Source organism: Rissa tridactyla, chromosome 5 (assembly GCF_028500815.1).
Source record: "Rissa tridactyla isolate bRisTri1 chromosome 5, bRisTri1.patW.cur.20221130, whole genome shotgun sequence".
Lineage (NCBI taxonomy): Eukaryota > Metazoa > Chordata > Aves > Charadriiformes > Laridae > Rissa > Rissa tridactyla.
In genome coordinates this window covers 61,023,841-61,047,279 of record NC_071470.1, presented here as the reverse complement: position 1 = coordinate 61,047,279, position 23,439 = coordinate 61,023,841, and the positions used below count along the sequence as shown (strand labels likewise).

At 46.3% G+C, this 23,439-nt stretch overlaps 1 protein-coding gene across 9 annotated transcripts in view; it reads left to right on the top strand.

The window, feature by feature from the left end:
- ADGRL3 (adhesion G protein-coupled receptor L3) overlaps positions 1-21,974 on the top strand; it is a 524,212-nt gene extending 502,238 nt beyond the window's left edge. For 6 of the 9 annotated variants that reach the window (XM_054202409.1, XM_054202401.1, XM_054202403.1 and 3 more), the window contains one exon: positions 12,049-17,127. In XM_054202409.1, the coding sequence (XP_054058384.1) occupies positions 12,049-12,854 (806 nt within the window). In that variant the 3' untranslated portion in view covers positions 12,855-17,127. Of the gene's footprint in view, positions 1-12,048; positions 17,129-20,938 lie in introns of those variants that run through there. The other 3 variants (XM_054202410.1, XM_054202406.1, XM_054202408.1) reach the window with 3 other exon arrangements.
- The last annotated feature ends 1,465 nt before the right edge of the window (positions 21,975-23,439 follow it).

Below are 23,439 nucleotides of genomic sequence, written 5' to 3'. Positions count from 1 at the left end.
GAAAGTCACAAAGATGACTAGAACTTTGACTCCTGCAAACCTACTTTGAATGTATTGTTTTTCCAGCGTAAAGTGGAATAAGGAAGTCAATGCTCAGTGATGTACAGAACCAGCCAGACTTTACAAACTGAAATCAGTGCAGAGAGGCTATTTCAGTAACATTCGAGTTAAGGAGATGAGTTGTTTACTACAGTTAGGGTAAGGCAGCGTATGTTGTGGGGCTTTTTTTAACGGAAACTTAGAAGAGGACTCATCTCTAACCATATCATTGGTGTCTGGGCTAAACTGTGCTCCCTGGTAGCTCAGGCATCACAGTACCTTCAGGGAATGGTCCATGTGCTGTCTGGCTGTTGCTTGTCTCTGCAGGGTGGTCTGAAGCGAAGTATATGAAGTGCGAGAAGTTGAGGGGCTTGATTCATGGTGGCTGTGAACAGCAAGACAAGTTGGGTGCTTCAGGAGGCAGAGCGGGTAGGAGTACAGCACCATGCCCAAGCCCCGCAGAAAGGGAGCTGCATAGTTGGCAAAATGAGGAGAAAACAGAAGGATTAAGGTTGACTGAAAACACAGCAGTACATGCTTTCATCATTGTTTATTTCTTATGAAAACAAACCAAAAAGAGCCCAATAAAAACGATATTTTGGGACTGCTGGGTCAGAGGCAATGAAACATTTTGTTGCGACTTAGATGTGCTTTTTCTAAGCTATTTATTTTTGTTCCTACTGTAATGAAAAAATGACATCATATGAAAAAGTCAAAGTCAGCTTTCATGCAAACCACTCCTTTGGAACAAAAAGTGAAAACATTTCATTTGGAAAATACTGATTTTTGTATAGACATTTTTGAAGCATTCAGCTGATTCACTAGTTCGACTGATGAAATTTGTTAACTGGTTTAGTCTCCTTTCTCAGCAAAACTGCAATTCTGGCACGTCTGCTGGGCGGTGGGGGAAATCTTCCCATCCTCAGTGAGTTTCCGCTCTGCTAAAATGCACATAGCAAGGATAGAGCTGATTTTGGCATGTGATTGAAAAGACCTGAAGCCAAAGAAGATACCCAGGGGCGTTGTTACCTATGTGGACAGATGATCCCAGCTCAAGCAGTGCTGCTAAAGCCTTTTCAGCCTGGTAGAGCCATGCTTAATGACATTATTTTTCAGAAAGTCTGGAGGAGCAGTTGGATCCATTTCCCTTCCTGTTGGATAGACCATGCAGATGATGGAAGTTAACCTAAATGCCTTTGTGTGGCTTTGTCAGCCAACTGTCCACAAGAAATTCTTTTAATTTTGTTCCTGAATGATGCAGTCTAGAGCATGGCAACACGTGCTTGTCATTGTAATTTTCACCCTTTGCTTTCAGGAAGTGGATAAATCATACTCGTGTTTAACAAGATGCAGTTTTCCCTCACAGTTGTAACACCAAACTCTTCCGAAAAATCATTTCTACGTTCAGTGTTGCCCTGCATCAATGACATCAATTTCTATCTTAGAAAGGGAAGATAAAGGTACCCTTTGGTTGCATACTGTCATTACGATAATACCTACTTTCATAGGCACACAAAACAGCTAACTGTAGCCATCCGAGTCCTCTGTGTGTGGTTACAGTGATGGTAAAAATTGGGGGATTTTCGTTTTCTTTGTCCTGGTTTGTTTCCCTGTCAGATTTTCTCAGTTTGCAAGTCAAAAGCGCAACCCTCCAGATCTTGCCCTGCACTCTGAGCACCCCTTGCCTTCTCGTAGCCTTTTAAACCTGGTAAGGCAGGCTGGATCTTCAGTACTTGGTTCACAAGGATCCACAATGCTATGGGAGGGACAGGAGCATCTGCGTGTTACCTGGCTAGTACTTGTCTTCCGTAAAGAGCATCGCTCCTTTCTCCTTGTGATTACAGTCTGTAAATCCTTCACTTGAGGAAATCCAGCATCAGGAAACCTTGAACTGAGAACAGAAACCTGAATTGGAATGTCATTTTGGATATCGGAGCTGGCCTGGTAGCTGTGTTTTGTGATGAACTTTAATCTTTGGTTGAATATCAGTGGAAATAGGGGGACTTGGGACTGTAGTTATGTCCGTGTGGTTGTAGAGAATATTTTTGTAGGGGCGTGAGTTCTGCTGTTAAATATGTTTACTGGTTGTGATGATCTCATTGCACTGAACAAGGATGTGCTCAGGTGAACCTGTGGGTTTGAAGCCTCATCTTTTTTCTAACCCAAAATTCATGCTCTCACATGTACACAGCACAATAGGGGTTTGGAAACAATGCATTTGCTTTCAGTAGGGTGTCTTTGACTAGCAGAACCAAGAGTGTTTCGACACAGCTGAGTGGAAGGCAGTCACCCTAACTAAAGCAGATAAAGAGTGGTGGCGGTGTGCTGGGCTCAGGTGCTTTGGGAGACAGCAAAGGAGGGATTTGTATAGGGCAAGTTATTGCTGAAATGTAGGGAAGCAAGGATGACAGAGGGCTGTGGGAGTTGCTGGGAGAAATCAGTGTCACGCCACAGATGCTGAGAGCCGAGGATCCAGACGTAAGTAAATAAATAAAAATCAACAATGAACAATTGCTTGCTGAGGATATTAGGCACATCGCCAACACCGACCAGACAGCTGCCGAGGGCCACATCCCAAGAGTGCTCTGCTGGGGAGGAGTTTCAGGACAGTCGACAGGAACCCGCAGCCCTGCTCTTTCTGCTTTTTGGGACCCCGGACACACATTGACCTTTGCAGTCGCAACCCTGGCACCCGGCCTTTGCTGTGTACCCATACATGGGGCTGTAGAATAATCCTCTTTGCTTTCTCTCGTGGTATTTTGGGAGAGCGTGCCGCTTTGATCCCGTGCTTGCTTTATTGGGATTTTGTTGGCCATTTATTACCAAGGTCATTTTCATGCAAACGGGGTCATAGTTTGGTAGCCTACCTGCTCCTTCTGCTCGTGCCTCGTCTGCAGACCTAATCCGCTCTTTCTAATAGCCCCGGTGGTTGCTATAGTGATGATAAAGTGTTATGAAAAAGGCAGGATTATACTTAAAAGTATGGCTGGTGTTACTTCTTTCTTTCTCCCTCACGGGAAGAAGAAACCCAATAATGGGGATTTGTTGGTTGTGTTATTGTTTTATCTAAAGCTTTGACTGTAGGCTCCCCGGAGCCTGAATGCAGTCCTTCTCTCTCAGCATCCTTTGAGGCTGGGAATGTTGCAGCCCTAAAGCAGTTAGGGAGTAACAAAAGCCCAAATTAATGAATAAAAGGTACATATCATTTTGCTTTTAAGATGCCAAATGTTACATTTACCGTGACCTTCAGAGAGTGACGTTTGCCGTGGCCAGCCCACTGTGATGGGAATGTGCTGTAGAGTGTTTAGGGCCCAGTTGGGTTTCTGAAAGTATTGAAAGGCAGCTGAACGTATTAGCAGTAGGTTTGTTTTGGATTTGCATCAGGAGAATTACTCAGCACTGCCATCAAAAGTGGCATTTTGATCAGCAAATTAAAAAATCTTAATGCCCTCAGCAATCAAGGGAGAAGAAGGCAGAAGATGCAGTATTTTTCCTTAGTAGCTGCATCCAGGAATGAGTGACTATTTTGTTGTACTAAGCCCCCTCTTCTATACACCCGAGAGAGCAAAAATGACTTATTCTGTATTTTCAACTTTATGCCAAGTTTATAGTCAGAATCATGTATCTGCATTTAAAGTTGCCAGAAACTACATAGTTTGTAACGGCCCGAAAAAGCCAGGTTTGTGTGAATTTAGCTTGTCTCAGAGCCCACCACCCTGGCGAACGTAGGCAAGTGAAACGTTAAGTGCTGACACAGATTGGTCCCTTCTCTCTTGTCACATTGTGAGAGCATCCCCCATGCGAAACAGCTCGACCTCCCCAGCCGTGGCGGGATCAGCTTGTTCCCGCCTGCTAGGGATTGCTAGACAAGATTAGACTGGGGATATTCTGAGTGAGATGCTTTTTCTGGCAGTTGCCATTTAAAGACACCTCAAGGTAAAGCATTCAAAACCATGTGGCGGGTATATTCTTCTCCGTATCAGATCTCATAGGGACTGAGTTGGAGATTGGGTTAAATCTCAAATGGGAGGATTATATCACTTCTGAATTTAGGGCTGGCATTAACTCTGGGCATTCCCATTACCTGTATAAAAGCGAGTCCCTTTTTGAATCTTTTATGGCCCAGCTTGATTAAAAGTGGGATGAAAGCAGAAAAAATTTTAATGGACTTAGTACTCACGCTGGTATCAAACTAGTGCAAAAAGAGAAGTGGTTCCTACAGTCCCTCATGCAAGATGTACGTGAGATTGATGGAAAATACATTACCAGAAAGAAAGAATTGACTCATTGACCTATTAGTTACATTCAAGGTTGCTTAGTTAAGCGTTCATATAATGTTTTCTTACAGGAGACAGCTTTGTTTCCTTATTTCCAAACACAGCAGCTCATCTTGCTTTCCATCAGCATAGCCAAAAATATCAGGTGAGAGAAAACAAGTCTTTTTTTTACAGCTGCATGTGTCGAGGAGCCTCCCTGGCATGCAGCCCCCATACAGCACTGCCTTCTACTTTGTCCTGTGCTCAAAAGACCAATTAAATGATCTGCTAACGCCATACACCTGGGGCTGGGAAGGGCTGGGGGAGGATGAGGGAGAGGCAGGAGAGTGGTCTGCTCTCTCCTGTACCTGCGCAGACACAGAGAATCGCCGTCCCGTGAAATGGAGCCAGCCCAGCATACAAGCACCACAGGAGGCAGCTCTGGAGGCCTCCACCTAGTCTTAGGTTTGGCCAGTTTTTGTTTTTTTAAAAAATAATCAGTAGGCGTGATCTTTCGAAGAGCTCGCTGCTAAGGGGATTTGTACCAGCCAGAGGCCCTTGGGGCTTATATATCCTCAGCAACTCCATCCAAAAAAAAAAAAAACAAAGAAGGGGATAGAAAATTCAGGTAATGAGTTGCAGAGAAGAGATTGTACCTAGCACCCCACATGCCTCACAAAGACTGCCTCTGCCATGCCGTGGGGCCACTTCCACCCCTAAAAGAGGCAGATGGGGTGTCTGTGCCCCAGCCGTCGATGGAGGCGTCCCTGCCAGAGTTGCTGGGCTTGGGGATTGGCTTTTCAGTTGCTTGTCTGGGTTGGGGCTATCAGATGTTGGTGACAGCTGACCAAGTGACCAGTCAGGTGACTTGAGCCCTCTCCTGGCTAGCTCTAGTTACCCCACCAAAGACTTGCTTTCCTGGCAGAAAGGTTTTGTCTTAACAGTTTTGCCCTGGAGGTAAAAACCATGGTGTGTCCTTGAGTATTTCTGGTCTCGATCTCTACTGATGAAGTGGGAATAGCCCTGCGGGCAAGTTTTTGAGTCAATCGTCTCTTTGAATCCCAGAGAAGATTCGAAGCAAGGGCTTAATGGGTTTTTTGGTCCTGTAGGCCAACTGAAAGGTGGGGGAAGGCTTTGCTTCATGGGTTGATGCTTGCAATAGGAATCAAGGTAGGTCTTGGCAGCCACCTGCCAAGCCTGATGATCCTGAAAAGCACAAGTCCAGAGGCTGCAACTCCAAGGTATAAACCAACGCAGGAGGACAACTGCTGTCTGAGTGCTTGGAAACGACAGCAAAGAGGTCTGGGAGTAGGGAAACAAGGTGTTTGCGGGGCAAACAGAGAGCCTTGAAATGTACATCTCTGTGGCCGCGCTTGCTCCTGATAGAAATGCCTGATGGAGCCATGGTGCTCTTGCCTTCAAGGGTGGATTCGGGTGGTTGTGGATGTGCTTGACAGTGGTACCAGAGCAGTAGCTGAAGTGAAACTCGCCTTCTTAGACATGAGAAACAGCTGCTCTCTGATAAGTGCCAAGAGCCTTTGGAGAGGCTGCGTTCTCTATCCTTTCTTTTTAATTCTGCTTCTTCGATTTTAGATGTGTTGCGGAGGACTAGGAAAAGAGATCCTAGCCCATAGTGGGAGTTGAATGTGCTGTTTTCTGTTAGTCATTATAATATTTTTTTTTTATTCATTTGGCACTTCCCGGAGAGTTTTTCCCCCCCAACATTGTGTAGGCTGCCATCTTTCTTTCTTTTTAGCAAGCATGTGGGCATAGCCTTGCTTACACTCTGAGCGACTGGGGAACCACCATAAATGTAGCTTCTCCGCTTTCCGATACATTTTCTTTTGCATTGGTTTGGATTTGTGCATCGTCAGTAACATCTGTTCTGCTTTAGTGGCATACAGTTTTCCGAGTCTAATTAGCTGGCTGCTTGTAATCAGGACTATTTCAACTGTTGTCATTCTGAATGTTCTTTTTCCCTTTTTTTTAATACCACATTTGCCTGATTGACCTTTTTTTGTTGTTTTTTTTTCTCTGTCTTTCTATCGGGCTGCTCCAGGAGCCATGGCTAATCATCTTATAACCAATGCTCTGCTTCGTCCTCATGGCACTAACAACCCTTATAATACATTGCTCGGGGAATCGGCGGTCTATAACAACCCTTCTGTCAGCATGTACAACGCACAAGGTGTGCTGGAGTTTCTCTCTAATTTTTCTAGTGAGAATTCCATTTTCTGTGGCTTATTTTGGCCCATTTATTTATTTTTTTTTCTTCCTTTTTCTTTTTTTTTCCTCCCCACGCACACACACTTTGTTTTTTTTGGAACTGGGCACAAAAAAAAAAAAAAAAGATCCCCTCTCCTTCCTTTCATTTCAATGCATCTTTCCATTTCCCGGAGGCTTTTTTCCATGAGCGATCAAATTCACTTTGAGAGACCCTCGTCAGTTCTACTCAAAGCATTCATAGTGGTTTTGATTTTGATTTTTTTTTTCCCAATCTCCTCTCTTTTGTATTGTTTTTGGTCTTGTGTGTGTATTTTGTTGGATGTATGCATTCCTCTCTTTGTTGTCAGCGCATTTCCTTGTTAAACCATTCATTTCAGAAACAGGAACACCTTTGAAGGTAAGTGAAGCTAAAATGGCCTTTGCCACCAAAGCTGCTCTCGTTTGAAATGGCATAGAGAAATGTGGTCAGCAGCGCACCAGCTTGCGCAGGAAAAAAAAATGCAAAATAAAGGAAAACTGCCCTTGATCTCTAAGTAAAATGACAGCTGAAGAGAGGAGCGTAGGTCGGCTCCCAAGAGCAGAGCTTCGGTATTGTAAGAAATGTTTTGCCGTTTGCATGAATACATTTTGTATGTGCTATTAGAAAGCAAAAAAAAAAAAAAAGTAGAAAAAGGTGTAGGTGAACTAGAAGCTCTTGTATATCCTCCTTTCAGCAATGGAAAATGACCAGGTAGAGTCAGTTGTACCTAACAGGGGTTTCCGCTGTAGAAATCAGTCTCTTGTCACCTCCGTGTTTGTCTCTGCTCTGGCTGTGGGAAGGGACCATGTTTGTAAGCTGATGTCCTGATGGTCACTAGTGAGGGAGAGCAGATGCGTTTAAGCAGGACCTGAGGAGGAGCTGGGGAGCATGGAGCTCTGACAGCTCCTGTCCGTTGGTGGCTCCGTCCTGCTCTGCCACTTCTGTGGGGAGTTTTTTTCATATTTTTTTTTTCTTCTGGTTCGCTTGCAAGGTAGCTGAAGCATTACAGAGTAACGCTGCGTTCAAGCACAATTATGTCAGCACACTGTCAGCTCTCCACTCCCAATGAAGACATCCCTTTCCAGTAAAGGAAGGGAAAATAATGATGGTTGTAACGCAAGCAGGAAAACCGCCTATGTGCTATATGGCAGCACACAGTTTATGATAGGTATTGAACTCTATCACTAGGGTATTTTCATTCAAAGCACATGGAAAGCACGTGTTTGAACTTTTTTGCTGTTCATTAATTTCCTAAACTATGCTAACTTTATGCAATAAATTTGCTTCCACGAATGCTTTTTAAAAAACCTGTTAAACATGAAACGCTCTGAATTATAAGAACTTCAGTGTACCACAAATTTCAAAATGAGCTTTGATGTTCTGTATAGTTTTTTGCACGATAACATTGAGGTTTGGGGGCCTTTTAAATCAAGTGGCAGCAGGTAATGCTGGGTCAGCATTTGGCTTAAGAGAAGTCCTGATGTTCAGGTCTGGGTGCCTCAAACTGAACCCAAGTGATTTGGGCAGAAATGTGACAAAAAGGTTTTATGTGCATTTTAGTAATCTTGTGTTCTTATAGTTTTTAAGATTGACCTCACAGTATTTTATTTGGTTACCTGAGTATTTTATTCCACAAAAATAGTGTAATTGATTTGCAAGTGCTATTCAGTGCAACGCAGCCAGATGGATAATAGAGAAACCTACCCGGTATTCATCCATGGCAGACGAAGAGACTGGGACAAGTAAAGATCCCATTTAAGCCCCTGGAGCTTTGCCATGGACTTCAGAGGGAGCAGAACCCGACACATTCTTTTCAGGAGGCTGCAAGTTAATTAATGACCATAGACCTGGTATAGCTATTGCTTTTCAAACTGGTTGCTCTCCCTGGACAGTTACAAACTGTGAATATTAGGAGATCCCGCAGCAGAAGTGAAGGCTGGCAAAACCAGCCAGGCCTAATGGCCTCGGTGGTTCTTTGGGATTTAAGGATGCTGCACCAGCTGAAGTGATGATAGTGCATTGTAAAAGTAGACGCCGTCACCATCTCTGGGAGTGCCTTGGCTGGGATCGGTGTGTGGTGAGAGCATTGCTACCTAATGTCATCCAACTAACTCATTCCGCATCACTAAGGCTATGATTTTTTTTGCACCTTCATCTACCACTTCTGGTGCCGGCCATTGACAGGGACAGAACACTCTAAGAAGCCTGGGGCCTGAATCCGGTCCACCCCTTCCTTTCCCCTTCCCCAGTTACGTGTTTTAAAATACCCTCTCTGCTCAAGCCCAAGCTGCCCCATCTGCAGTAGAGAGTCACCAGGGGCCGGGAACCCTAAAAAAATCCTTTGGAAAGAGGCGGGGAATCAGACCCTAAAAGGCCAAAGTCCCGTTTCCTGGTGGCGAAAGCGATTTCTTGATGGGACACAGAGCATAGAGGAAGGAGGAGATGGTAGGTGAGGGGGTCTGGCACCCCGTAGCACATGCCAAGTACTCGCCGCCATTGGCAGCTGACGGACATACACTGGCTCGGTCTCTTGGACGCAGGATTTTCTTGAAACGGCCTAACTGCTTTCCTAAGAGCTAATTTTAAGAGAAGGCGGCAGTTCCATTAACGAGCTCTGGTTAAACCCCAGCGTGCCACAGACCGTTGCAAAGTGGGAAGCTGAGAGTTATCACTGGCTCTTCATCTTCATCTCTGGCTCTTCTTGTTTTAACCCTTTCTTCTCAATAGCTTCATTTAGCGATGCCATTATTCGAACTACCTTTCCTCTTACATTTTTTTTTGCGAAGTCCATGTAGTTTGCCACGTGTTCGGTTAAAAAAAGAGCAGACTTACTTACCAAAGTTTGTAAACTGCCAGCAGCCCTGTGATGAGCAAAGTCATACTCTTACAAAGCACTGTTGCAAAGGATGGACGGCAAAACATTTTTAGCAAGGAAACGGATTTTGGTTTCAACTGCCAGGGGTTATTATAACTAACAGTAAGTAAAGCCATTCATTTTAAGACTTTGGAAGTGACGTTGACAGTGCCTGTCTTTCCAAGCATGACCGTTACCAGCTTTAGACTTAAACTTCCAGGCATTATTTCTTGATTTGTGTTGCACGCTGAACTTTTTCTAATGGCATTGGAAAACATTTTAAATGTGATATTTTTTTAAAATAAAAATGTAGTCTATTGAATATTGCGCGTAAAATAATTTTTATGTCTAAAATGTCAATATTTTTAACCTGAAATAAACCATGTAACAAATTCGTGTATTCTGGGCAGTGGAAATTATTTCCGTTAACTCTCTTTTCTGCATATCATCAACTTGCTTTTTACTCATGTTTCTCCTACTGTCGCTGTAAGCTTACTTGTTGTTTTTTCTTTCCTTTTCTTCATGCTGTCGTTTAGAGCCCTACAGAGAGACAAGTATGGGAGTAAAGCTAAACATTGCATATCAAATGTAATTTTTTTTAGTTCACTTTTATTGCATCACATATAGATGACGTAGTTAATAAAGGAAATTCATCTCACAGTTTTGAAATCAAAAGAATATGAATATACATATGTATATATATACGTGTATGCGTGTGTATGTGTGTGTATATATATATGTATGTGTACATATATATATATAGATGAGAGTAGGTGATGCTTTCTTTGTTTATTTCTCATTTTTGTGGTATTGTTTACCCAGGGTAGTTTCTCATACAGCTGTGCGTATGATTTTTTTTTTTTGAATGTCACATTTTTATTTGCGAGGTCATGGCATTTTTATACGGCGTGTTTCATTGCAGACCCCACTCTGTTCTCACCTGCGATGCCTCCATTTTGTTTCCCTACTAAACCCCAACTCTATGCATTGGCTGCAGAAGTGCAGCACTCGGCCCCTCAATGCATACGTTACTTAATGTGACCATCAGGCAGATGCTGTTATACCCCTCATCCATTACATATGGTCCTCCCTCCAAACTGCTCACTTTTCATTTCGCCCCAAGCATTTTGACTGGGTTGGAGAGCTTCCACCATGAAAATCAATGGGTTTGCTCTATGTCTGTGATGGCTAGTTGATTTTTTTGTCACAGCTCCCTCATTTGTTGGGAAACCCGGGGTATGGCAGCCCCCTCTAAGCTTCAGAAACCTAAAAAGTGACCAACACATTTGGGGCATTTCACTCAAAAGGAAGAAGAGAGCCTGCAGTAGTGCTTTCCAGCCCTTGACACGCAGCAACTACTCCATCGCAGACATGGACCGAATCTTGTATTTTCGGAAGGTACACATGCCATGTTCAAAGCATGGTATGAGCAACTGTTCATCTGAAATGGTCAGCTAAAGGCTCCTCTAATCCACCGCAGCTTGCTGGGAGCTGCTTACCGTTTTTTGGTAATGCCTGAAGCCCTTAGCTGAAAGGTCGATACATTATTTCATGCATCCCCATGCCTGCACTCCTTCCAAGGACACCAGTAATCCCAAAAAAGAAAGTGTGGGGGCTGAACTTTGAGAAAAAAAAAAAAAAAAAAAAAAAAAAAAAAAAAAACTGCTGGGCCTGTTTTTCTTCTCCCTCGCCCAGTCGTGCTGTGTTGCTCTCAAAGCGCTTCCCCGCCATCTCCCATAGTGTGTTGTGAAAGAGCTGAGCTCCAGCCTTACGCTGACAGTGTTGAGACACCTGCGGAGATGCGACAGGCAGTTAGTTGGGGAGCACCCTGAGACCCCGTTACTCCTCGCAGGTTCCCCTGAGCCCACTGTACCGTGGCAGTGATGGTACCTGCTGTACCTTCCACTGAACCCTCTGCAAGTGAAATGGGAGCTATTTTTAAAGGCTTTGCAAGACCCCACAGCGGCTGCCTCCAACACGATTGTATTAGAAAATCCCCACCCGGCCAGTGGGGAGTAAATAATTTTGGCCGTGGCCTTGTGCCGGGAGAGGTAAGGCAATTAGCCTTGTTCCAAAAAAATGCCTGGGCCAGGAAGCACTTTGTGCGTCCGCCTTGCTAATCTCCGAATCCCATCATTCAGGCCTTATGCCTTTCCCCTGGCAGCCTGCCCAGCAAAAGGGGAGAGCGGACTTATTTTTTTTCCTCTAGGAAGGACATGCTCCCAAACAAAGCGAGGGTAATGATTAACCTGGGCTGCGAATACTTTTCCCTCAGCTGGGGGAAATTGCTCCCTTCCTCCAAAGCGCCTGGAGCCAGGGCAGCTGGGACCAGCCCAGGATCACCTATTTCTCAGCTCCCCCTGGAATACATAGAGCAAAGTGCAAGAGCCGTAGCAGGTACCGGCCAGGAGAGGTTATTCCTTCCTGCTGGCTATTGCCGCATCAAGTCACATACTTGATGGTGCTTTCCATTTTTTCGGTGGGAAGACCTTAAGCCGGTTAGCTGGAGCTGCGCCCTCCTATTTTGGCCGTGACGCTCTCCTTGCTGCCGAGCCCCAGCAGCCACGGCAGCCTAGGAAGGGGGTTTGAGTGCGCACGTCCCGCGTGAGTGTCCTGTTTGTACAAGTCACCCTCTCTTGTGTAATGTTTTTCAGAGGGGCTTCTGAACAATGCCAGGGATACAAGTGTCACGGATACTCTACCACTGAATGGTAATCACGGCAACAGCTACAGCATCGCCAGCGGCGAGTACCTCAGCAACTGCGTGCAAATCCTTGACCGTGGGTATAACCACACCGAGAATGCCCTCGAGAAAAAAATCCTGAAGGAACTCACCTCCAACTACATCCCTTCCTACCTGAACAACCACGAGCGCTCCAGCGAGCAGAGCCGCAACCTGATGAACAAACTCGTCAACAGCGTGGGCGGCGGGAGCGAGGATGACGCCATCGTGCTGGACGATGCCACTTCCTTCACCCACGAGGAGAGCCTGGGCCTGGAGCTCATCCACGAGGAGTCGGACGCCCCGCTGCTGCCCCCCCGGGTGTACTCAGCGGACAACCACCAGCCTCACCTCTACAGCCGGCGGCGCATCCCGCAAGACAACAGTGAGAGCTTTTTCCCCTTGCTGACCAACGAGCACACGGACGACCTTCAATCGCCCAACAGGGATTCTCTCTACACCAGTATGCCCGCGCTGGCCGGCATGCCCATGACGGAAAGCGTCACCGCCAGCACCCAGACCGATCCCCCGCCGGCCAAAAGCGGCGGCGGCGACGCCGACGATGTTTACTACAAAAGCATGCCCAACCTTGGCTCCAGAAACCACGTCCATCAGCTACACACTTACTACCAGCTAGGTCGAGGCAGCAGCGACGGTTTTATAGTCCCACCAAACAAAGAGGGAACCCCCCCGGACGGCAATGCAAAAGGACCCGCTCATTTGGTCACTAGTCTATAGAAGATTCAGCAAAAATTAAGCAAAGAGACAACAAAAAGCCCCTCCATAACACTCAGTTTACTGGTCTGAGTTAATCCAAACAGTGGTAATATTGTGTGCACTCCTAAATCTTCATGCTGTTCAAAAGGAAACTCTCGGACTTTTTTTACTGGAATTTTTAGGCCAGCCCAGAGAGGACAGTAACTGCTGCCCACCCCACCCCACCCCCCCCGCCCCTTTCTCCTCCTCTCCTCCTTCCCTCCAGACAGACTTCATTATGTTAATGAAAGAGATAGATAATGGCACACTTTGTGGCCTTCTCAAGTTATGCCGTGTTTGTTTAAACAATCCTTGATGCTGTGTTGCTCTTAATACTGAGGACCTGATTTAAGAGGGGGGGGAAAAAAAAAGCAAAGAAAAAAAAAAGGCCAAAAATGTGCATTTGAAACTAGTAGCGATGATGCATCTAGGTGGGAGCGCCGCACAAAACAAGCTAGCAAAACTCTTTCTTACCAATCCAGATCACGTCATGGGTTTTGGTCACTCACAACTTGGTTTCACCGCAGCACCCTTTGCTGCGGGAGCAAACAAAACAAAAACAAATTTAATGAGATGGAAGGGAGTCCTAGAATTCTGTGCTAAAGGCATATTTTATGTTTTACTGTATTAACGGATGATAAAAACTAATGGCAGAAAAAGAGAAGCGAACAATTTCTATGTAATGTACAGATGCTAGCATTGCACATATAGTCTGCTTTCTGTTCCTCCAGAACTTGCGTCCCTGTTAATGTAGTGAAAAAAAAAAAAAAAAAAAAGAACTTTTTTCTGTTGTGCTGGTCTTGTAAGTTTGTCTACCAGTAGGAGCAAGGGTTTTCATAACTCCTCCTTTTCTTTTTTTTCTTTAATTTTGTTTTGCCTCTTCCACTGCCTCTCCCCTCCATCCCCTCCCCATCCTGGTAAAAAAAAAAAATCTCACTGGGCAAAAAAAGAGTGAACATCACTTTCTAAGAACCATTTTAGTAACGCCATCACCATTTCTTTTCAGCCAAGGCAGTCTTTTTATTTCCTCGCTGTGTAACTTTCTTCAGCCAGCGTATTGCCGCAGACCTTTTGGCAGACAAGAGCAGGGCAAACTTCCCCGTTGACAGTGCACAACCGATCGCGAAGATAATCCTGTGAAGCGTCTTTGGTGAGCAGCCCCTCACCCAGGCCATAGGGTGGCATCCAGGAGCTGAGAGGTGGTTTTTTTGTAGTCGTAGTGGGGGCTTCTACAGGAGACGGCCATTTCCCTGGAGGAGCAAAGGGCCTTCATGGCTCCGTCTGGTCCCCGGTTTAGGCACTTGTACTGCAGTGGTTAAGAAGAAAATTGATTGACGCATAGTGAGCTATAAAGTACTTTGCAGTGATTTAAAACTTTAAAACAAACAAACAAAAAAAAAAATCTTCTGTTCATTATTTTTCCTAACAGGAAATTTATTTATTTGACAGGATTTTTAAGTAACATAGGCTTTCTGGAGGTAAATTAGCAGCACGGAGTATGAATTCTTTTTTTTCTTTTTCTTTTTTTTTTTTTATTTATGATCCATTTTGTACGGTCTCAACAGTTGAATGACCTCATTACTAATATTTGTTGTAAAAGTGAAGCTTGTTTGCCAACCAATAAACAACTGATCACGATTTAGAAGATACTGTATGTATGTACTGTACGATTAATCTCTCTTTTTTTTGCTGTTGTTGTTCCTCTCTCCATTACTGTCTTCAGTACGAGTCTCCACTCCTTTATGGCATGGGTGAGCAATGCCAAAGAAAGGAGGCCTAAGCTGAGCAATTTAAGCACAAAGGTTATGCAGCCACGGCTGACTAGAAATATCAGGCTAGCAGTACTTGTTTAGGGGCGAGAACAACGCTGGCCGACATTTGTTGCAGGTGATTCTAGGTCTGTTTTGTGCCTACTTTGTAAACTAGCCGACGACACGCGGATGATTTGAGTATAGTATTTCATGTGTCGTACCTTTTAATCATTGTAATGATTTCCTTTTTTTTTATTTTTTTTTATTTTTTTTAATTTTGGTTCTTCTGAGATTAAAAACTGCTGGTAGCATGTCAAAGAGTAAAAGAAGTCCCCGTTAGGCCTCCTCGGTCGTTGTTTGCTGTCTCTTTATTTTCTTGCTCCGGGCATATGCAAAGTGCCATCGCCGTCCTCGGCCATATCATCCTTCCCGTCCCGCCACTGCCGATGGCCCGATGGCGTTTCACTGCTTTCCTCCAGCCTCCTCCTTCAAATCATATGGGAGCAATTCGTATTCATCGTCAGGATATAGAAAGACACAAAATAGACTAGAAAGGTCAACAATGAAAGTAACTGCCTCTGGACGTGCTCGGTACCAATTTTTTGGTACGTGATTTTTCACAAAGCCCTCCCATGCCTTGGGCTTTGGGGTCTGGTGCTGCTTCCATCTAAGCTGCCTCCATCCGACTCCCATCAAGCTGGGTAAAAGCCAAAAGATTTGGAGCAGGCAGTGATGCCTGTGTTAGACAAGATATTCCCAGTGATGGAGGATAAATGTAGCAGCGGAGCAGCTCCGCTTCGTCTCGGGGTTGTCCCGGCGTGGGGTGATGCTTGTGGGTGCTGCTCAGCAGGGGCTTGTCAGGGAGAGAGAACCAGGGGTTGGTGGTAGTTGGTGGTATTCGTGGCCTACAAAGAGTCTGGTTTGAGTCACCTGAGTCCTTCCTGCAGCCAAGGACTCAGGCCAAAACATCCCAGGGAGAAAACTTCATTTCCGACCAAGCACTGATCACAGCTGTGCCTCTTGCTGGGTCTAGGTTTCGGCAAGAGAGCATTTCCCATCGGGAGACTGGGAATCACCTGCCTTCATAGCAAAACAGCCACTGGCCAGCCGGGTCAAGCTCTTGCACTAAATACTCCCTACCTGTTTCATTTTATTTTCCATGGCAGCAGCGATGGAGCTGGGGGGTGCATGGTAGACCTATGCCTCCAGGCAAAGCAAGCCTTTCTGACGCAGGTGGTCATACCAGTCCATGTACCAGCCCAACGGAGGCTGCTGAGGCTTGAAATACTTGAAGTACCTCTTATTTTGGAGAAAGCAAAAACTCTTTTACTGTATTAAGATTCAAAAAAAAAAATAGTTTTCCAGGGATATGGTGGGATTAAATTCGTGCAGAGGGTGAGATACACCATGGCAAATATTGTCATGGTAAAATGGGAGGCAGGTGATCAACACTGGCATTTACCAGGGTGCCTGAAACTAGGCAAGAACAAACTGGTGGTGGATTTACTATGGGATGATTGTGTCCTACTGAAAAATCTTGGACTTCCTTTACTCCAAATGTTTGCTCTTCCCCAGCCTTTCTGTGTATTTTGGATTTGTCAGCAGACAGGCTGGTTTTCCCCTTTTCTCCATCCCTTCTCACTGGAGCTTCTCTCTGCCAGCCTATCGTGCCTATTAGCACTTTGATTGCAAAAGCCTCTGTTTATTTTCAAGCTGGTTACTTCCATCCCCAGGCTGTTCTGGCACCACAGGATTCACTGTTGGTGCTTCATATAGCTTTGGAAATAGCTGAATCACCAAACAGAGGAGAAATAGATATTATTAATTATATTAAGCCAAAAATGGTTTACGACTGTAATGTAGTTTGAGGAGGAAGCAGGATAGGGATTTTTTTTGTCATTTTTTTTCCCTTTGAAAACAGGCTTTTGTTGCATCAGATTATGGGCATGGTGAAGGTTTCTGCTTGTCGATAAGTAGCTCGGTAGATACAGTTCTTATGCGACGGGCAATGTAGCGGTATCTTCTGTGCAGCCTGTGAAACTCAAGTCAATGTTAAGTCCTCGGTGCCTAAAATGCTCCTGGGGTAGGAGGGAGAACTACAGAACTTCTAAGGCATTTTTTAATGCTGAGCCAAGGCGGAGATGTGAGAAAACGAGCAGCTTGATGAAGAGGCAGTAGCGATTATGGTATTAAATCCATAACTATGCTTGGGGCACATAACTTTGCAAGCTGGGTTGAAGGGGATAATCAGCCCTGTAGTGGAGGCATCTTCTTTTTTCGAGCTTTGTTTAACAAAAAAAAAAGGTTCTTTTAAAAGCGAACAGATTTCCTTATAGGGAGAAGATTAAAGCTTCATCGTTCAACTGCAATAAGCATCCTGCTTTCAATGAAAACCAAACAGAATAGGGGCAAACAGGCAGTGCTCGGTCTGACGAAAATATCACCCTGATACATAGACCCCCCCTTTCTGAAACCTGGGGCCACCTTTGTGAGGCACGGCTTGCCAGGCGTTTGGAGTGGGGACTGTCAATGTCAATCTCTTGCTTGAGGCGTCCTTTTGGAAAGTCTTGCTTGCAGGCGAGAAGAAGGGGATGGAGAAGTGTGAGGCTCCATGCCTTGCATTTTCCTGGAAATCATCTTGGGATGCTCTGCCAGTTGTGAATCCCTTTTTTTTCCTCACCTCTTCTAATTTGTGCGGGACTGGATTATTTTTCCTGTGCAATCCCATCGCAGACTGCCCCATAACAAGCTGATGTACCAGTTTACCGTGCCATTGCTATGCTTTCTACTGCTTAAGGACGCTTTGGCTCCAATGGGCAACGCCTGCCCATTTTCTGCAAGAGCCATAGAGATTGTAAAGATCTCCCCAAAATATGTGAAGGAGGGACACAAGAGGAAAGACTTGCCAAGAAAGACTACGTAGGCTGGAGGGTTGCTGGGGATGGGGTGTATTTGTCACAGCTTTGGAGGCCCTGTGTAGGCAATATTACTTACCACGGTGCGGCTCCTTTCTGCCTGTTGGTTGCATTTAATTCCCTGAAATCTGTGGTTGTTAACCAATGTTTTTCCTTCCTCCCTGCCCCCAGGCAATGAGCAGTGAGATGCTTCAGAGGGCTGGGGGAAATGGTGGTGGCGGTGGGAGGCGCTGAGTTCCAGAGGGTCCTTGCGTGTGTCTCTGTGTGTCCCTATTGCCTGCACCCCTCTTCCCTCTTCTCTGGTGAGCTGGCCTCTCTCTCACACCCCCCCATATGCTCTTGATCTTATAAAGAATACAATACCCTGCAGACTTGCCTAGACAACAGGGATAAAAAGATAGCTCTTCTTATTAAAAAGCTATCTCAGGAAAGCCTGAGAGCACCAGCTTGGTCATCTGTCACACCCTGATCTCCTCCTTACATTTAGAAAGAAAAGTCCTTTAGTTATAGCTGCCTGCTGCATTCAGCTAGACTCTATGCAAATTTTATTTAATGAATATTTTAGGGTTTAAATAGTCTGTGCTCATGAACATTATATATGTGTCATGTCGTCGCAGGCGCTCTGGTAGCAGCGTGGAGAACATCCTGCGGCGTAAAGCTGAAACCAGACAAAATCACTCGCAGGGAAGGCAGCGGTGGTCGCGTTAGCAGTGGTGTCCTCAGCAGGGACATGGGCAGCGTGGCCGGGGGAGAGCACCCAAAGGGCTACCCCTGGGGGGGGCAGCGGCACCCCCCACCCTGCACCGAGCATCGTTTTGTTCAGCACAGGCAGCTGGCGTGGGGTCAGTTTTGCTCTTCCAAGGGCTTTGGCAAGCCGTAGGGATGCATGGATCACACACCAGATCATACGTCATCCCAGTTCAGGAGGGATGGTCTGTTTAATGCTGAAATATTGAGGCTAGCCAGGATAGCTTGGAAATCTTCCTTTTTCACATCAGAATAGCTTTTCACAGGTGCTTACTGTTTATTGTACTTGGTACGCCAGACAGATGGTGATAGTCTTCTCCAGCAAAATGCCAACAAGAAAAAAAAGATCACCGTAGCTATTTGCTGTCTTTTTATTTCTTTATCCTCCACCGTTTTTCTTTTCATATAGTTCTACTACTTAAATACGCTGTACATGTGTAAAAAGTGAAGCTAAAACCTCAATAAATAAAAAAAGTATTGGTATACAGAGCAGTTACTATGTGCTGGAAGCAAATGCTTGATATTTTGACAGCGTTGCTTAAAAGCCCAAACAGAAACTTAAAAGGCACAAGCATAGCTGCTGCGCAACCTCCTCAGCTGGTGTGCATGGGAACACTTGTACGGATGACCCGGTATCTCCGACTGCCACTTATAATCGACTGCATCTTATGTTACGACTTTGGAAAGGTTATTTCCCACAGCAGGATGCTCGATGGGTAAATTATGGCTATAATAAAACTGTTTTCAGCCTGTCTTCTCCCACTTCTCTCGGAGGCATCTCAGGCCGAGTTTAATTTGGGTCCCCTATGGCAGAGAAGCTCAATGCAGGCGGGAGCCCTGCAGGCTCTGTGTCCCATCGGCACCAAAGGCAGCTCGTGCCTTTCGACGGGCACGAGCCTGCGGTAACATCCGCTGATAAACGTTTTGGGGGGATGGATGTTGAAAACCAAGCGGTCAATGAGGGCAGAGGGTTCCTGAGTACGCCTCTCAGGAAGCAGCAGCCCCTCACCCCAGGCTTTTCCTAACACTTGGTTGCTCAAAAGCAGCAAGGGGGGGTGGGAAAATGGGAGAAATAAAAGAAAAAGACCCTCATTTCTGGCAAGGCTTCATCCTTCGGCAAAATGTGCCAAAAGCAGTTTCTCAGGCACTTTCTGTAGGCAGCCGGAGAGAGGTGTGGGGTGGTCGGGGATTAGCCAGCGTGCAACGGGAGGCTGATTTGAGGCAGGCTGAAGCCTTGATGCAGCTTTCGGGTGCCTGCTCTGGCCAGCCCCTGCTTTCCTCACCTTAAAAAGACAGGAAAGAAGGTTTTATGGTTTGCCCCCAAGGACCTCAGCAGCCCTTTTTTGGGAGGGTCCCTCCCTGATGAATAGATGAGCTGCTTTCGGTGCAAGTGCCTCGGCCCTGCCCTTTGGTCACCTCACCCTCCTCCTTGCTTGCGATGCTGCCATTCATACATATAGATAAAAGGTCTCATTGCCTAAGCCGCTGTTGATATCAGCCAGAAAGAGTGCTTCATGTTAAATAGGTGGGATTTTGGATTTTTTTTTTTTCCCGGAGTTACACTGGGCACCCAGGCATTTTCAGCTGCCGGCAGTTTGCGCTGCAAGGCAAAGCGGCCTGCCGAGCTAGCGGCAGCGGAAACGAAAGGAGAAAATGCATCCCGCTGCTTGGAAAAAAAAAAAGAGATGAGCAACAAGGAAAGGATGAAAGTCCCTCCTCTTCAGAAAAAAAAAAAAAAAAAAACAAAAACCCAACCAACAGCCAAAACAGCCAAGCTGGGAGATGGCCGAAAAGTTGCCGGGTCTGCCCCCTACGCTTTCCCTGCAGTATTTTCTGCCCTGCCATTGCAGAGCAGCACAGATTTGCTGGCCTTTGGGCGGGTGGGAGATGGGGTGAAATGATTTACACTTAGAAAATGGCTCCAGAAAAACTCTTAGTTCTTCTTGGATGTGTCTAGCCTGTCTTAACCTCTCCCTGAAAGATTATTTGTACAAAAGCCTGTATGTGTTCACCCCAAATGGCACGTCGCTGCCTCTTCCCAGTCTCCATGTGTAAAAGGAGGCGTTTTCCTCCCTGGGGCTGCAGTGATTATAGAGGCAGCTGTAAAGCAGAGCACTCAGGATGTGAAGTGCCCTTCAGATAATGTCTGATAGCAAAACAAATCTGTTTACTCTGCAGTCATTTATACTGACTATTTATTATTAAGGGGTGGGGGCGAACCGCAAAAGATGCAGTTTGCTCAGAAAAGCCCTGTTGGGCTGGTACAAGCTGGTGGCTGCAGCTCGGCTCGGGGCCCTACTTGCTTGAGCTGTGCTAAACCCAGAGGAGCAAAGAGGCACCTCGGCGTCACCCTTCATCCGGACACCGGTGGCTGATGCTGCCACTCCTCACGCCATGTAACAGGACACTGGCTCATGTGGGGACAAAGCCAGGCAGATCTGTACCACCGGCTTCAGCAAAAAGGGTGGAAGGATGTTCCCAATGGGATGCTGATCCATAAACACAGCCACCTGCTCTGAGCACATCTTCCCTTTTGAGGCAAGCCCGGGCAACCTGTGCTTTGTTTGAGGGTGGAAATGGTCTTAAAAACAGCTGGTAGACGCTGCAGGGTCCTTCTTTGGGGCTTTACCTGTTCTTCCCTTGTTTTCCACAGAAAGCGGAAGGACGCCCAAGCAGGAGCCAGTCTTCAGGCGAGTCACCATGGAAGACAGTGTCATCTAGCGCCCGGGGCACCCGACGAGCCTGCCCCGGTGGGCCCACGCCGGTGTGCCGCCTCAGCTCCTCTGTGCCTCGGTTTACCCGTCCCTCACTTGGGATCGCGTGACGGCAGAGGCTGGAGAAATGAACCTCGACCAAAACCCTCGGCAAACCCTTGCGTCCCCAAGGAGAAAACAGCCCGGCTGAGCTTCCTGCTGCCCCCTGCATGGCAGTGCCCTGGGAAGTGCCCTCACCACTTGGTCGGTCACTTTTTTTTTTTTTTTAAGATGAGAAGAACGGGTGAAAAATACCTTTTGTAATAAGAGATGAGTTTCCTCTGCTGCAAACATTGGCTTTGCAACTTGAAAACACTTAAAGACGGCTGAGTGTGCTTAAGCCCCCATCCTGAGCCCTTCTCTGTGCTCACAAGCTGGGCTGTATAAAGGCGACCCTGCCGGATCCAGGTCCCTGTTGTAACTACAGACCTGGCTGTGCAGAGACATAATGAGGGAAAAAAAAGAGGGACAAAGAAATAGTCCTTACACCAGAAGAAGCTAAACTTGCCGGCAGAGTACTGTCAAGTGAAGCTGTCGCTTGTAAATAGGGACCAGCGCACGTGTCCGGCAGCGGCTCCTCTTGGCAAAAGCTTCTGGGGGAAAAGCTGCTCAGATTTTATTGTCTTGTGTAAATAGAGATATTTTTTTGGAAAAAATGAGCCTTAGTATCTTGAAGATTGCGTTTCTCAATCAGCTCAGCTGGGGATGGATATACGGGAAATCACAGCATCTGGCCAGTGGAGGCTGGTGTTGGATCTTTCAGCCAAGCTGTGCCGCCGCGGCAGGGGCAGGAGGCACCTGAAAGACAACGGACATGTCCAGCAAAGGACTCGGCAGATGTTTCTCCTTTGTTCCCGTAAACAGGGTGGACTCACTGGGCCCATGGTCTCCGCTGGTGTAAATACTGAGCTACAGCCCACAGAGGACTGGGGCTGCTTGGTGCAGGTGTGGGGAGGGTGGGATGGGCAGAAATCACTAGAGGGTCACAAATCCCATCAGTGTGGTTCCCCCGAGGCTTTTAGCATTAATTAAAAAAAAAAAAAAGAAAAAAAAAAAGAAAAAAAAAGAAAAAAAAAAAGAAAAGAAACCTTGAAGACTTGTTAATGGTGTTGGGCCAACTGTTTGGCTGGGTAAATGGAGGCACGCATAGACATCAGTGTTCATGGCAGCCAGCGCCTCTACGTGCAGTTCTCCTTGGCATGTGTGCAAATGTGTGTGCAAGACCGTGCCCTGCGCGGGTGGCTGCCAACCAGCGCTGGGCCCCGTGTCTGTGTAGCCGTGTCCCCAAGAGAAGCAGAGAGGATATGGATGTGTGTGTTGTACTCGCCTTTATATGCCTAGACGCATTTGAGAAGTGGTAACGCAGCTGGGTCCAGCTTTATTAGCATGAGTGCAGAGCAGTGTCCGCATCTCTCCGGGGAACAAGGCACGGCGGGCCGGGGGGGCGGTGTTAGCTGGGCGAAAGCAAATAAATCTCTGCTCCTCGTTGAAGCGTCACCTGCTGTCCCCGCTCTGTCACAATAGCAGCCACCCGCAAACACTCCCAGCAGAGCAGGGCGCCGCTCGGGCACGGGGGTTTGCAGGATGCGGGGCTGCTGCAGCGGGGTACCTGATGGAAACAGGAGAGGAGCTTTGGGGTTTCAACGTCATCCTTCACAACTCAAAGCTTGCTTACGGATTCATGCAGTGGAGGGAAATTAGAAAAAAAAACCTGGAATTAGAAATTTAAATAGAAAAAAAAAGACAGACTTAAGAAAAAGAAGATACTCTTGAAAATGAGCCAAAATAACTTTCTCTAGACATAAGAGTCTCTCTTCAGCCTGGCATTTTGAAAGGAAGCAGGGCCAAGTGGAAGAGTCCCCTCCCCATTAAAAAGCCAGATAGCATAAACCAACTATTGCACATATTTAGCATAATATTGGGGGCAAAGCCCCTATACCTATGCAAGGAAAGGCCGGTGGGCAATCAATAGAAATTGGAAGCTGCCCCAAAGCACCAAGAGGTTTGGGCATCCGGAGTGGTAATTCGTTTGCAGAGGTTCAAGGTGAGCTGCAGGGATGGTCCATTCCTCTTGGGTACTTGAATACCTCTGTCATCCAGTTCTGTGGGGCTGCTGTTACCATTAACACCTAACAACTGCCAGTGCCAAGTGATTATTTATCAAACCATTTATTTATTTATCAAACCAGTGCACAGGAGACGCCGTGCTTTTGTCTGCCACATGTGGACAACTCTTCCTTTGGCCAGTTCTCCAGCCTTGTATGGTGACCCCAGGCAAGGTGGACGTCCTCTTGGGGAGACTCAGGTTTCCTCCCCGGTGAAGGCTGTCAGCATTTTTTTTTCCAGGGAAAAAAAAATAATGAAAAATATGAACAACCCACCCCGCCTTTGTGCCAGAAAT